The sequence below is a fragment of the Petaurus breviceps genome, unplaced genomic scaffold (genome assembly GCF_028583685.1).
Source record: "Petaurus breviceps papuanus isolate PSGF00001 unplaced genomic scaffold, PetGlider_PUasm1.0 208, whole genome shotgun sequence".
Lineage (NCBI taxonomy): Eukaryota > Metazoa > Chordata > Mammalia > Diprotodontia > Petauridae > Petaurus > Petaurus breviceps.
The window spans coordinates 13,467,383-13,482,845 of record NW_027185852.1 but is presented as its reverse complement, the minus strand read 5'-3'; the positions used below and the strand labels follow the sequence as shown (position 1 = coordinate 13,482,845).

General features: G+C 44.6%; 1 protein-coding gene across 1 annotated transcript in view; it reads left to right on the top strand.

Moving 5' to 3' along the window:
- LOC138165280 (inaD-like protein) overlaps positions 1–15,463 on the top strand; it is a 340,313-nt gene that overhangs the window by 268,930 nt on the left and 55,920 nt on the right. The window contains exons 31-32 of the mRNA XM_069093439.1: positions 6,048–6,140; positions 12,801–12,875. Of these exons, the coding sequence (XP_068949540.1) occupies positions 6,048–6,140; positions 12,801–12,875 (168 nt within the window). The remainder of the gene's footprint in view (positions 1–6,047; positions 6,141–12,800; positions 12,876–15,463) is intronic.

Genomic DNA, 15,463 nt, shown 5'->3' with positions numbered 1-15,463 from the left:
TTGTGGGTGCATTAAAGTTTGGCATCTTTGGATCACCGTCATTTGCATCGTGTTGCCTTGTATCCTAATAACTGCTCATTGTTCACCAGCTGCCATTCAGATGTGGGAAATTCAAACACGGTGCTCCATGGTTAGGAGCAAAGGAACCATAACACTTGGAGGCATGGGTGTAATGTTCTGGGGAAAGCACCAGAGTCAGCGTCATAGAAGTCTAGATAAAGAGCTAGAAGGGACGTCAGAAGCTATTTTACACACGAGGAAACTGAGGCCCAAGAACAGTAAGGGACTTCAGTAACACAAGCATCAGATATCATGAAATCTCATAATCCAAGATTTAGAGCAAGAAAGGCCCCCAGGGTCCATCGTTTTATAGACAAAGACACTGATTCAGTCCATCAGTAAACATGTATTAAGTACCTATGACTGTCCTTAGCCCTGGGAATACAAAAAATGGTGAAAGAAAGCCTCAGCCCATGAGGCTTCTCCAAGATAATGGGAAACAATGTTCAAGTAACTGTGGACAGACAAGCTCTGTACAAGGTAAACTAGAAATTATCCACAGAGAGAAGGCAGGGGACCTTGGAGGGATGCAGAACAGCTTGCCATAGAAGGGCATCTTTTAGCTGGGACATAAAGGAATTTGGGGACTGTGGGCTAAGGAGATAAATGTATGGGCAATTTATTATTAGCCATCATAAACCTAATTTGTGTCATAGGACCCCATGGGTGCTGTGCGACCCTGACCATGTCCTTCGACCTCTAAAGAACGTTGAGCTCCCAGCCCTCTGTAGAAAAGCCTCCAGGATCCTGCCTTGAGGAGGCTTCTCAGGAACATCCCACCTTCTCCAAGAAGCCTTTCCTCATCCCCCTTAAGTCTGGTGCCTTCTCTCCATTATTTTATCCTGCCTAGAGTTTGTTTGTACATAGCTATTTCCATGTTGTCTTCCCAATTAGACAGTAAGATTCTTGAGGGCAGCGAATGTCTTTTTGTCTTTCACTGTATCTGTCCCCGGTGCTTAGCACAATGCCTGGCATATTTTTGTTCAGTCATGTCTGACTCTTTGTGATCCTCTGTGATGTTTTCTCAGCAAAAATACTGGAAGGGTTTCATTTCTTCCTCCAGTGGATTAAGGCAAACAGAAGTTAAGTGACTTGCCCAGGGTCACACAGCTACTGAGTGTCTGAGGGCAGATTTGGACTCAGGTCTTTCTGACTCCATCCCAGTTCAGTGCTCTCTCCACTGAGTCATATAGCTGCCTCCAACTGTGTGCCTGGCTGGCATATAGTAGGGACTTAATAAATGTTTACTGGCTGGCCGATTTTATCCCTCTAAAAACCAGTCTCAACATGAACACTTTTTGTTTTCCAATTCTTACTCTGTGAGAAAGTTGGATTTTTGTGAATATTTAATGAGATGGAGTGGGTCTGGTAGAGAGAGAGGGGGGACTATTTGCATAATTTCCATTTTACCTTCCATTGTGCAGACCCTTTCCAGAATGTTCCATGGCCTTATAAATAAATAAATGAAGGGAGGGAGAGGGGGGAAGGTAATGAGATTTGTCACGTATCGTAAACATGGCTCTGCCAAGAGAAATGTCTGGGAATTTAGGCTGACGATGGGAATAATAAATCATGGGGGTTACTTGAAGAGAGACAGGACATTGGATGGAGGGCATGGGGAAGAGGGTGCAATAAAGAGTCCAGACTAAATGAAAAGGGACAAATCCCGAATGTCAATGGTGTGTGGCTGGGGCGACTCTGCTCTCGGCTTATATAATCAACTCTCCCGGTAATTAGAAAATGAAGCAGCTGGGTATTTTCCCAGGCTCTTCTCACTCTTTAAAAAGGAAGGAAATAGATGAAATTGACCAGACCACCAGTATGATTTTTTTTCTGGTTGATTCTCCCTTCCCCAAAGAGCAGCTTTTATTTCCATAACCTTTTAAGAGCATCCCTTGACAACAACATCCCTAACTGAGTTAGGCTGTGCACGTGTTTTTATTTCCACTCTGCAGATCAGGCACCCAGAGGAGTGACCAGCCCGTCATCAATTTATTAAGAACCTGCAAGACATTGGGCTGAGAATTCAGAGAGTGCAGAGGTGGAGTGGTCCTCTGAGCCCCTCTGATCATCAATCAGCCTGGGACGCTGTTCTACCATTGCTGATTGGTATAAGCTGACAAATGACCTTAAAACCCATATGCAGCTTCCCAAACACTCTTCTTGCCCTCCCACAAGGAGATGGAACAATCGGGAAAATCAGCATTCTCCATAACTCAGGCAGCATTTACCCATCCTCACCCCACTCCAGCTTCTGTGTCCTAAGACTGCTCCACTTTCCACCTCTGGTTTCCTTATGTAACGAGTGAATGTGTCAAAAACAAACCAACAAACAAAAAAATCAACTCTGCAGAAAGTGTCAGCTTATTCCTGAAACTTGACTCTGGAATCTTAAATAATTAATCTGCCTCCTATTTTCATTTTTACTTTCCGTGACAGTGTTCTGACTTTGAAAATAATTCTTTTCCATAATTTCAGAATGCACAATGATATTTTAACAAGTACCTTATACATTTTTTAAATATCCCCATATTTTGTTCCTGAATTATAGGATGTTTAGGAGAAAAATAGCTAGATTTGGAGACGGATAAGGATCTGGATTTGAAATCAGAAACCTAGGTTCGAATCTTACATTTGACACTTAGTAACTGTGGAACTGGGGACCTTGGCTTCCTTATCTGTAAAATCAGAGGGTTGGACAAGGTGAGTACTCTTTTAGCTCTTAATCGATGATGCTGTTTTTCTAGGTAGGGATCTGGGTTCAGATATAATAATATATATATATAGTTCTTTCAGTTTCACAAAGCTCCTTTATTTCTGTTTTCTCATTTGATCTTTAGAACAACACTCTTGAGATGTCAGCCATTATTATCCCCATTTTACAGACAAGAAAATTGAGACGCGGAGAGGTTAAGTGGTTTGTTGAGGATCCCATAGGTGATAAGTGTCTGAAGTGGGGTTTGAACTCTCCTTTTTCTCACTCTCTTTTCACTGCACCAGCCAGCCTCTAAAACCCAGGTCTGGAATCAGACAATACCATAACTGATGCATGCCTAAGCCTTTCTTTTCTCAGCCAGACCTATTTCTAGGGGATGAATCACTCCACCACAAAATCACTTTGTTTCTTTGTGAGGAAGACCCCTTCATCCCCACAGATTGTGGCAGTGGTGAGGTAGGGTTTCATAGCCTGGCATTAATGGGTCTAACTCTTCTGAATGAGTAAAAAAGCTGTTAGTAGGCACCCACTCTGTGCCTAGCACCATGCTAAGGACAGGGCTCACAAGTGCAGAAGCAAAGGCAGTTTCTGCCCTTAGGGAGTTTCCATCCTAACAGGGGAAGTGCCAGGGAGGGGTACTTTGGTCCAGGATGGTATAGGAGTAGTGAGTGGGGCTGTAGGACTGTAGACTGATAACTGCCATTCAAGAACAATGGCAGAGTTGATTTAATTATGGCTCATGGTTCCTAAATTAGAGAACTGAGCAAAAGAAGACTCCAGGTTTGCATCTCTGTCTCTGGCGTGGGTGGTAGAATGGTCAGCCTTGCAGCAATAGCAGAGATGTCTGGAGAGGAGTGAGTGAAACGAAACACGGTGAGGGCTTCTCCTGAGGTGGCGGTCTTGGAGAGACAGTCACCAAACAGGAGAACCAGGATCCAGAGAAGTTCCTTCAACTCATGGTCTCTGATGTGGACAGTGAAGCCACTGGCAGGAGCCTTATGGAGGAGGTGGGTGGAGACAAAGGAGAAGCTTTAAGAGTCAGGAGGCAGGCAATAAGCATTGAGTAGGCACCTACTGTTTGCCAGGCACTGGAGATTCAAAGAAGGGCACCAGACAGTCCCTGCCCTGGAGGGGCACACGGTCTAATGGGGGAGACAACATGCAAACAATTATGTTGGTTTCTGCAGTGTGAACCAGAGAGGATCAAGAGAGGGAATCCTCAGGAAGGATTGGGACCGGCTTCTCAGCTGAGAGATGAGATGTTAGCTGGATCTGAAGGATGCTTGGAGGGGAATGAGGAGGGAGCCCCTTCCACGTACATGTGACAGCACCAGACAGAAGATTTGGGAGGCAGAAGACGTGGGCTCAGGCCCAGCTCTTCTGAGTGTGGGAAAACACCTCACTTCTCTGAACTTTGGCTGGTTTTTCTTCTGTAAATTAGAGATAATAACACCTGCAGCAGCTGACTCACTGGTGGTCATGAACTTCAAACAAGATGGTGACCATGAAGCAGTTATTACCCTTGTCCTTCTCATTGTTCCTGTGCAAGCCCAGGGATTGCCGTGACTATGTCTTATAAGACGTGTTTGATGGCAGATGAGACCTTTAAGAAGGATGCATTGTACAGCAAGCTAGAGAGCATCACGAGGAAGTTGGCCAGGATAGGGAAGCAGCTATAACAATTGACAACCTAGGGTCTGGTTGCTCTGATCCGGGAGAACACCTGAGGCACTTACTCACTCGTTGGCTCTAGGGAATCCTCCTGCTTCTGCCAGCCCCAGTTTTCTCATCTATTAAATGGGGATAATAACAGCACCTACCTCCCAGATATACGTGGAACACACCGCAGACGTTAATACACTGTGTGGATACACCTATGTACGTGTATATATTCATGCACATATTTACATACACATAGGAATATATATATATATTTGGGTATATAAATGCACATCCATGTCCATATATACATACATACTGGGTGTATGTAGATGGTAGATAATTAGAGCTCAGCTCTCATTATGAGGCCCTTGAGACTGCTTAGGGGAAGGGCAGTGACTTGTGTTAAAAGGTCGCCCTAAAACCTTAAATTATTGTGCAAATATATTATTAATGTGCTTTTTACAAATGATCGTTAGGGACTCCCAGGTGTGTGATGGTCGGCTAGTCCCTCAGCTTCACTTTAATGATCTGGGCATCTTAAGGTTCTCCAAAAATGTTGTCACCATTGTTACCAGCTAAAGGAACTGGAGATAAGATCGTCATCATCATTGTTGTTATTAATGATAGATGTCATTTTTATACCACTCTAAGGCTTGAAAAATATTTTCCATATGTATCTCCTTATGTCCTTGTGAGATACATGCTATTGTGATGCCCATTTTACAGTTGAAGAAACTGATGAGGCAGGAGAGATAAAGGCAGAGTCACACAGCTGGATTTGAACTCAGGTCTTCCTGACTCCAAGCCCAGTGCTCCAACCACTGCACATCCTTACTACTTCATTACATCTGCTGATATGAGTAAAGGTTCAGAATGTTGAAAATCTGTTGGACTCAATGGGCTCTCGGGTCCCTTCTGTCTCTGAAAATCTGTTTAGAACTAGGTGAAGTATAATACTCATTTCCTAAAGAAGGAAAAATGAAGAGAAATTCTGAGCTAGAATTCTATACCTGACCTTGTTGAGTAGAGTGGTAGATAGAGTGCTGGTCCTGGAGTCAAGGAGTCCTGAGTTCGAATCCAGCCTTAGACACCTACTAGCTGTGTGACCCTGAGCAAGTCTTTTAACCTCTACGTGCCTCAATTTCTTCAACTGTGAAATGGGGATAAAAGCACTGAAATGCCAGATGTATGTTTATATATATAATATATATTTATATATTTAATATAATGAGATAATATTTTAAGGTTTGCAAAATTAAAGCACTCTATAAATGCCAGCTGTTATCATCCATGTTATTATTTTTATTATGATGATCATGACGACTATCACTACTACTTTAAAAGGATGGTCTCGACCGTTTCAAAAAGAAAGCAATAACACCTAAGCACCATCGTGGGCCGGTGACCCTGGATCTTCAGTGGTGGGGATCCCCCTTCATTAATGGTCTTTAACCAAGAGCTGGCGAAACACTCATCAGGGGTGTTGCCAAAGGGATTGTCAGTTGGATACACATTGGACTAAAAAGCTTCTCCCAATCCTGTTGGACTCTGTAATGCAATGAATTCTAAGTCTGATCATCTTACTTTTTACTTTTAAAATCCCTCTCAGGATCAGAGTGGTCCAGAAGCCATAAGCAATGAAGAAGGAGCCAATACTGAAGTTGATCTAAAGCAATTACCAGAGAGTGACCGTACCCAACTGGTAAGTATTCCTGGAATCTGGCTCTCTATTGGAAATGAATTATTCATCTCTTATACTCATTCAAATGAGATTAGCTTTTGAAGAGTTACCTAAAAGTTAGCTCACAATATCCCACTTGTTTCTTTTTTCCATGATTTGTTTTTAATCGTTTTTATTGGTGTATCTTGTTTTTATATATCTTATGTTTTACAGGACATCCCTTCCCCCTCCCAGTTCAAAAATGGGGAAAAACAATTAAGCAAAACTAAGCAATGTTTTGAAAAAGTCTGACCACATACAACATTTTATACCCATAGTCCTCCAGTTCTGTTTTGTCTAATCCAGGATTATTGAATTCAATAAGTATATGCAGTCCTCTGTGATATGCATATTTGCCTTAGGTTTAAGCCTACAAAACTATTTGCATTTCTAATATTGAAATGTTTGTTTCTCTCAATGAAGACTTTTTAGCCTTGTTACATATTTCTCTGAAAGGGATAAAGGAGCATTTAATGTGATTGGTGGTGGGGGTTGGGGGATGCAAAACAGCATAAAGTAGGTTGATTTGAAATCTTTGTTCTAATCTACTGCTTTAGATGGATGGTCAGGGTTGGGATAGGGAACTGAAATCCTCGACAGACTCCCTCTGACCCTTTCCTCTCCTCTTCTCCAGTTTTTTAGACAGTGTCACAGCAGATGATTCCAATTTCTTCAATGATAATTTAGCCCCATTTTCTCTTACAAATTTATCTTCAAGTATGTGTGTATTCACAAAGATCCTGATAATCCAAAGAACAATGGTCCAAAGAGGAAAAGAAATGTAATAGCAATGATTGTACAGTTATATAATTGGATTAAAAAAATCAGCGTCACGAATACAAAATGGAAAACGTTTCTGGGTAATCAGACATACAAAGCCTTGGGGGCTTTGGTGTAATACAAACTCAGTATTAGTCAGCAGTTTGGCATGGTTGTCATTCAGTTGTTTCAGTTACGTCTAACTCTTTGTGACCCCACTTGGAGTCTTCTTGGCAAAGATAATGGAGTGGTTTGCCATTTTCTTCTCCAGTTCATTTTGTAGAGGAGGAAACTGAGGCTAATATGGTTAAGGGACTTACTCAAAGTCACATAGCTAGTAAGTGTCAGAGGGTAGACTTGAACTCAGGAAGATGAGTCTTCCTGATTCTAAACCCCATACTCTATCCACTGCATTACCTAGGTGCCCTCATTTAAGGATGTAGTTTGTCATGTGTTGTGCAACAAAGACAACAACAAGACAGTTCTTGTCCTCAAGAAGCTTACATTCTACCAGGAAGAACAAGGTGTTCCAAGAAGGGCATTAATAATCCAAGATGACACCAAAGGTGGGTGGTGACCAGGATAGCAAAGGGCCTCGTGTTCATGCCAAAATAGGATGGTTGAGGAAACTGGAGCTTTTTATTTAGAATATAAGACTTAGAATAGGACAGAATACCTGTGTCCAAGTCTGTGAATGACTGCCCCATAGAAAAGGATCCACTGTCTTCTATCCTCATTGATCATAAGTAGCTGCAGCAGCATCAGATTCAGATAAAAAGAGTTTGGCTTGCTGGGAAACAGAGTTTCCAAACCAGGCCCCCTCCTCAGCCATCCTTTCAAAACCCTTTAACCTTGAGCCCCCCCGCCCCCCGCAGAGCCCCGCAGCAGTCTTCACTGCCCCATCCACTGTACCCCACAAAGCCTCCCACGGGGCTCAGATCCTCCCCCCAGGTTCCCCTACCTCATGTGCAGGAAATGCCAGAGGTCACCAGGAACAGCCTTCTTGGTGTCCATATGCTGTTCAGTCCTAACCCTCATCCAATGCTTCCTAAATGCTTTGTGTGGGCCCTCCATGAAGCCTCCAGGGATACAAAGGGAAAAACAAAACAATCTCTGCCCTCAGGAGTTTCCTTTCTAAGAAAATTGTCCCTTGGGTTCTGCTCTTGGGAAACCCCAGATCACCTCTTTTTCCAAAGTGGTTCCTCCCCCCATGTTTTTAACAAAATTCTTAAAACCCAATGAAATGGAATTCTACCCATGCCATCCATGGTCTGAACGAATTCTCTTAATGGTTGCCCAGGAGATCCTGCCCCTGATGCTTCCCCACATCACCTAAGGCCAAGCCCTTGGGCTCTAGTTTCCTCTTCTTGGAAACATTGTATGTACTCCAGTTCTAGACCAATGACTCTCTTTTCTCTTTTCCCCAGGATCTAGAAAGGCTCTTACCCTATACTACCCATCTAGTCAGTAAACCAACCAGTGAAAATTGACCAGATATGTACTCTGTGCCAAGCAGTGTGCTAAGCATTGGAGACCCCTATTCTGAAATGGGAGAGATAAGAAGTACATTGAAAAATACATCCAGCATAAATATAAAATTAATAAATGCATGCACATACACACACCCTTGGGAGCAAAGGCCCTAGCAGAAGTATCAGCGAAGGCTTTTGACAGAAAATGGGGCCTGAGCTGCATGAGGCAGGGGCAGCAAGGGAGTGGATACTAGTAACAGGGGATGGCCAGTAGAATTGCAGAGAGACAGGAGATTTACCAGTTTGGCTGGATCACAGAGCTGGGGAAAGGAAGAAGTAATACCCAGCGAGGCTAGAGAGAGCGACTGAAGCCAGATTGAAGGGGGCTTTGAAAGCTAAATAGATGTTACTCTGGGACAGCTAGAAGTGCTGGCTCTGGAATCAGGAAGGCTCTCACCTCTGCTCGTTCTGAACTGAACTGGTTCTCAGTTACCAGGAAAAGACATATTTAACCCTGTGTAACACACACAGTAAAGCCAGATAGGTGACACAGTGAATACAGGAAGACTCTTCTTTATGAGTTCAAATCCTACCTCAGACACTTCCTAGCTGGGTGACCCTGGGCAAGTCACTTCACCCTGTTTACCTCAGTTTCCTCATCTGTAAAATAAGCTGGAGAAAGAAATGGCAAACCCCTCCAGTGTCTCTGCCAAGAAAACCCCAAAAGGGATCACCACAAGTTAGACATGACTGAACAATGACATATGTTATTCTAGAGGCAATAGGTAACCCTGAGAGCTGGCCGAATATGTGACTTATGTGATTTCGTCTTAGATGAAGGAAAATTATTCTTGTAGCAGTGTGTGTGTGTGTGTGTGTGTGTGTGTGTGTGTGTGTGTCTTACTGGTCCTGAAGAACAGATAAGAGTTTCTAAGATTTGTTTCTTGTTTCCTCCTTTCCAAGACTGAGAAAATTTGGTCATTTCTTCTGTTTACATTTTGCTGGCTGTATTTATCTCCATAATATTGCGTCAGTGACAGCATCTGAATTTGAACAAAGGTTTTTTGGAAGTCAAGCCCAATCATTTCTGATACCGACTTAATTCTCCATCTCTCTGCCTTGCCGCAGTTGATTAGAAATTGTCCCTAAGAGCATATAGAGTGTTCCCCTTATGTTTTAAATATAGCGTGTGAATAATTATGTCTGCCGTTAAAGCCGCAACTGATTTTCTCTTTTCTTAGACCTAAACTCTCAGGAGGAAGATCTTGCTCTCTTTTTTCGTGCAAAATCTTGAGCTGTGCTCCTGAAACCAGTTTTCTTTGCTAATTTACACTCCACCAGCAAGCTGCCAGGGGACGGCTGGTGCCATGTGGGAGCCCACACTGGCCTGGGAAGCTCATTTCCTGCTAGAGAACAGAGCTAAAATATTTGTGTGTATATATATATATATACACATGAAGACACATATCAAAATCAGGATTCTAAGAATCCCCCTTTGGCATCGGGAACAAGCAGGAAAAAACCAGCATATTTCTCCTGGGTGATTTCTTTCTTTGGAGCGTGGACATTGTTGCTATGCTGAATTCTAGTGTGGAGACGTGGAACATGTTTCACAGTTCGATTTTCTTTATATCTTGTACTTCAAAAAATCGCTTGAGGTTTACACACATGATAAATTTCAGTTTATCCTAGGCATAAAAAAAAAAATCGAATGGCACCGTTGGGTCTGTATTGTAAGTGGGAAATTTCAAGGAAAAACTTTGAAGGGAATGGGGAGGCTAGCCTCTAAATCTAGAAGTCAGGGGCCGCCGGGTGGTGCAGTGGGTCCAACGCCAGGCCTGTAGTCAGAAAGACCCGAGTTCAGATGTGTTCTCAGACACTGCCTGTATGACCCTGGTGCAGTCACTTCACCTGTTGGCCTGTTTTCTCTTCTGTAAAACAGGAAGAACAATAACACCTTCCTCCCAAGACTATTGTGAGAATCAAATGAGATAGCAATTGTAAAATACTTGGCACAGGGCCTGGCATGTAGTAGGTGCTATTTAAATGCTAGCTATCACTAAATCTCTATCAGGTTATTTGTGAGGAAGTTTCTGTGGGAAGCTGGGAACGACTTCTGTTTGCAGAACCTCTGTGTTCTCGCCCCAGAGAGGCTGGTTTTTTCCTTCTCGCTTTCTGTCCTGAAGAGCTGCCTTGAAAGGTGACAGGTCGTCTCTTCCTCTCCCCCCTTGGAAATCTTCAGGCAAATGCTGGATGACCATCCATCGGGCATGTGATTTTAAGGATTCTGTTAGTGTGTGGGCTTCCCTGAAAGGCCGCTTGCGGCTCCTTCCAACTCTTAAATTCCTTCTGACTCTCAGGGGCACAGACTCAGCCCCAGGGAAACCTCAGCTTTCTTTCTGCTGAAGAGCAGCAGTATTTATTATGGAAGTAAGGGAGAAAGACAGCCAAGTAAAGCAAAATTAGGCACAAGACACAGAGCTTGTGTGTGTCTGTGTGTGTGTCTATGTGTCTGTGTGTGTGTCTGTGTGTGGGTGTGGGTGTCAGTGTGGGTATGTGTGCGTGCATGTGTATGTCTGTCTGTGTTTGTGTCTGTGTGTATGTCTATGTGTCTGTGTTTGTGACTGTGTGTGTGTCTATGTGTCTGTGTTTGTGTCTGTGTGTGTGTGTGTGTGTGTGTCAGTGTCACCAAAATGAGAGACTTTATAACCCTGAATAGAGATTAAAAGTCCTCTTGGGTGGAGATGTAGCTAGTTGGAGCCTTTAACAGAATCTTATAAAGCACATTAGGGGAAGGTATGGTCATTGGGAGGGAGGGCGGCAGGCGAATCTCAGAATAGGGAAAGATCCAAGGCATCGGCCCCTCTACCCTCCACTTGAACAAGCATCCCCTCTGCTCCCAGCGTGTGGGCACCAGGCTTCATTTGGACAGCTCCTGTGATGGAGATCTCACAACCTCCTGACAGAAGCCATTCCACTTTCAGGTCATTTGAATTCTTTGTTTTCCCTTCTGATATGAAGTTTAAATTTTCCTCTCTACCCCATCTACCCATCATTCCTACAGCTGGGTCTGGCACACCGAGGCTAATTCTTCCTCTAGGAAAGTCCCATAAATCCTTGAGGACAGCTCTTCTGTCCCACCACCTGCCACTCCCCCCAAACCGTCTAAATGTGCCCAGTTCCACTGAGGGAAGGGCGAGGTTTCTATTAGGGAGAAGGAGGAGATTTGGGTTGAAAGGGTCAAGGCTGTGCAGGAGTGTGGCCTTGCCTCCACCTGCAGACAGACTCCTCAGCTGCAACTCAGCTCGTGCTCCTTTCTTCCCCTTCCTCATCCTCGCCCTCCCTCCCAAGAGCAAAGTCTTCATTCTTAAGTGTTTCCTCTATGTGAGAGATCCAGATTCTCTCTACTTTTACTCTTTTTCCTCCTATTAGACTATAAGCTCCTGGAGGGCAAGAGCTGTTTTGTTTTTATCCTTATATCTCTAGCACCCAGCAATTCCAGCTAATCTAATCAGCATTTATTAAGTGCCTATGGTGTGCCCAAAACTGTGTTAGGTGCTGAGACTAGACAGACAATCCAAACACTCCCTGCCCTCACCCAGCGGACACAGTGCCTGGCACTCAGCAGGCATCCAAGAAATTTGGCTTAGAATTTCTTTTAAAATGTCAAGTTTTATCAACATCAAATCCCAGCAATGACAATTGGCTAAATCATTTCATCTGACAGCCTCATTTTACCCATCTATGCAATGGGGATTTCTATGTGTCTGTGTTTGTGTCTGTGTGTGGGTGTGTGGGTGTGTGTGTGTGTGTCAGTGTCACCAAAATGAGAGACTTTATAACCCTGAATAGAGATCAAAAGTCCTCTTGGGTAGAGATGTAGCTAGTTGGAGCCTTTAACAAAATCTTATAAAGCACATTAGGGGAAGGTATGGTCATTGGGAGGGAGGGCGGCACATAACTCACCTCATCATCTTTTTTTTTTAACTAACCAGCCACTTTACAGCCATTTAAGGCTTGCAAAGCACTTTCCAAAAGTTATTTCATTTTCTCTTCACAACAACCCTGGTACATGTGTGCAACTATGATCGCCATTTTTACAATCTAGAAAACTGAGACGGGCACAGTTTAAGTGACTGACCCAGGGTCACAAAGCTGTTAAGAGTTTGAGGAAGGATTTGGATTCAGGTCCTCCTAACCCTTCCCACTGTGCCACCGAGGAGGCCAAGGCTTGCTTTGAATTCCCTGGGACAGTGGGACTTGAGGCACTCTTGATACCTTCCTGAACCTTTTTGGACTGGGAAATCTGGGTCCTTCAACAACTAACTGGAAAAGCTGTTTCTCTGCTGAAAGCAACAACCACAGTGTAGTTATGTACTGAAGCCAAGTTTTCACCTCCTTTCTGTTTCAGGATGAGGCTCCGCAAGTTGTTGGCCACATTCTGGCAGTGGATGAAGCCAAGGGTGGAGAGCCCCCTCCTGACAGCGTATGTACCTGCTCGGCTCTTCTCAGTTTCATGGGATGACATAGGGTTTGTTATGTCTGCCCGGGGCTCCTGCTGCCATCTACTGATGCCCCTGGAGTTAAGGCTATCAGCTACACCAGGGCCTGTGGCCCCAAAGGGAGAATACCCAAAGCCTGACACCTTGGACCCAAGATCGCCCTTGTAGACACAATACTGGCATTCCCCATCCAATAAACGTAGCTTTAAGTACAGACCAGTCCCCATATATACCTTTCTAAAAATGATGCAGAACCTTGCCTATGATTTGCTTCCATTCATGTCCACTGTTGACTTCAGCAGTGGGAGCATTTTAGGGGAGCAGAGCACCCCATCTAGTTACCTGGCAGCCTCCCAGCTTCCCACTGTCCCCATTCTCCTCCAGGAATTGGGGTGGGCAGCAATTGTCCCCCTCCTGTACAAGCATCACAGAAAAGCTCACAGGGACCTTGGGAGCCATGGAGTCCAAGCCCCTCATTTAACAGATGAGGACCTTTAAGCTCAGAGACCTTGGGGTGCCTGCCCTGGGCCACAGAGCAAGCATAAGGATTTGAACCTGGCTCTTCCTGATTTCTTGCCACCTCTCCCCTAGTCAGACCGTACCTGGGATAGTCTGTTCAGTTCAGAGAGCACAATGGAAGGACATTGATAACAAACAGAGAAGGCCAATGAGTGTAGCCAAGAGGACCCCTAGTTTTTAATCTATGGAGAACTGCAGACATAACGGCATTATTAGAGTGGGGGGCCCTGACAGCTGTGTCAAGGGATCTGATTTTTCCTGTTTAGTCCCAAAGGGTAAAACAATGAGTGTAAGTTACAAAGAAGCCGATTTCAGTTTGATATTGGGGGGAAATCTTCCCATGAGTGAGATCTGGGAGTCCCTGAAAAGTGGTGAGTTCCCCTTCCTTGGAGGTATGCAAGGAAGGCTGGGTGACCACATATCAGGCAAGCCCTCCTGAGAGCTGTTTGTGGGTATGGGTTGGTTTAAATCATTGACCTTGAATATGAGGTCCAGGGCCCATTGCAGGCTTGTTCAGTCTACCGCTGCGAGGGTGAGAAATGGTCCTAGCCCAGCATCCCAACAATTGCCAGCCATGAGGCTTGACTCCATCACTCCCAAGGCTCCCTCGGTCCCCCAGCACCCTGTAGCTTTCCTCCCCTTAGTATGTCCCAGCATCCCCTCTCCTGAGCCAAATGGAGGCCCCTCAGGGTTCTAATCTGCCCACTCCCCGGGCGCCCACAGCTTCTGGCCTGGTAGATGCCACCATTTTACCGATGAGGAAACGGAGACCTTCAGGACTTGCCCAAAGTCATGACATATTAGCAGAGTGAATTGGATTACATTCAGCAAACATTTATTAAGTGCTTACTGTATACCAGCTACTGTTCTGGGTGCTGGGGATTCAGAGACAAAAATGGAACAGTCCTTGTCCTCCAGGAGCTTCTATTGGGGCAGAGAAGACGAATGAAGATGAGTGAGATGAAAACCTTGTTGAATCTGGTTTAAAGCATTTGGCCCTCTGTGTAAGAAAGGAAGGAGAAGCCACTGCTTGCTCGATTCACTTGGAACCCCCTCCAAATCCTCTGCTCTGCATCAGGGCCTAGGAGCCCTTCCTTGGGCAGTCTTCTGAAGCCCATGGAGAGTCATGTTCTTAAATACATCTTAAAAAGAGAGAGGATTACAGAGAACATCAGTGACTGAAATACAGTTTTCAGAATATTTAAAAACCCAATTTTTTAAAGTTCCCAGACCCCAGGTAGAGAAGCCCTGCTTTCCCTGTATTCTGGAACCTGAATTCAAACCTAGATCTGCTGACTCCAGATGGGGCCTCTTTGTCCCCCTGTCGCCACCCAGTGACTTCCCCAAATGGTGTTTCATCTGCCCCTCAGCACCGCCCCATGACTCACACAGAGCTGGTATTTTTGTCTCCTTTACAAATCGAGAAAAACTGTAAATGATTTGTCCAAAATCACACAGCTAATTAGTGGCAGGGGGTGCATTTGAACCCTGCCGGCGGAGGCTGATGTAACAGCCCAGGTGCCTCTCGGGCCTCCTGGGAGCTGTTAAGTGACTTCTCCATTGCCAATTTTCCTTTCCTCTGCCCCTTCTCCCACACTTACCTCATTACTCAGGCCAGATATAGCACCGTGGCTTTATTTTAATGAAAAGAAGTGATCACAGCAAGTGGCAAATCTGGAAAGCCTGGGCCTCACATAGCCCCTGTCGACCCCTGCCCTTCTCTCATCTAAAAGGGCCACTTAGGCATTTTCCAGTCCACTTTCCCAGCCTTGGTCTTGTTGTGATCTGGTCATCTCAAGGGTGTTTGAGGAATTCTGTCCAAACTGAACATGCGCCTTGAGGTCATTCCAGAGCAATGAGCATCACTCAGAAGCCATCACACTCCACTTTTCCTTTTATATGGGAGGAAACTGAGGTCTGGAGAGGTTTTGTCCAAGGTCACGCTGGAAACTAGTGACAGAAATGAGTTGGCAAGGGGCTATCCTTAAAGCAGATGGTGATGGATGGATGGATGGATGGATGGATGGATGGATGGATGGATGGATGGATGGAT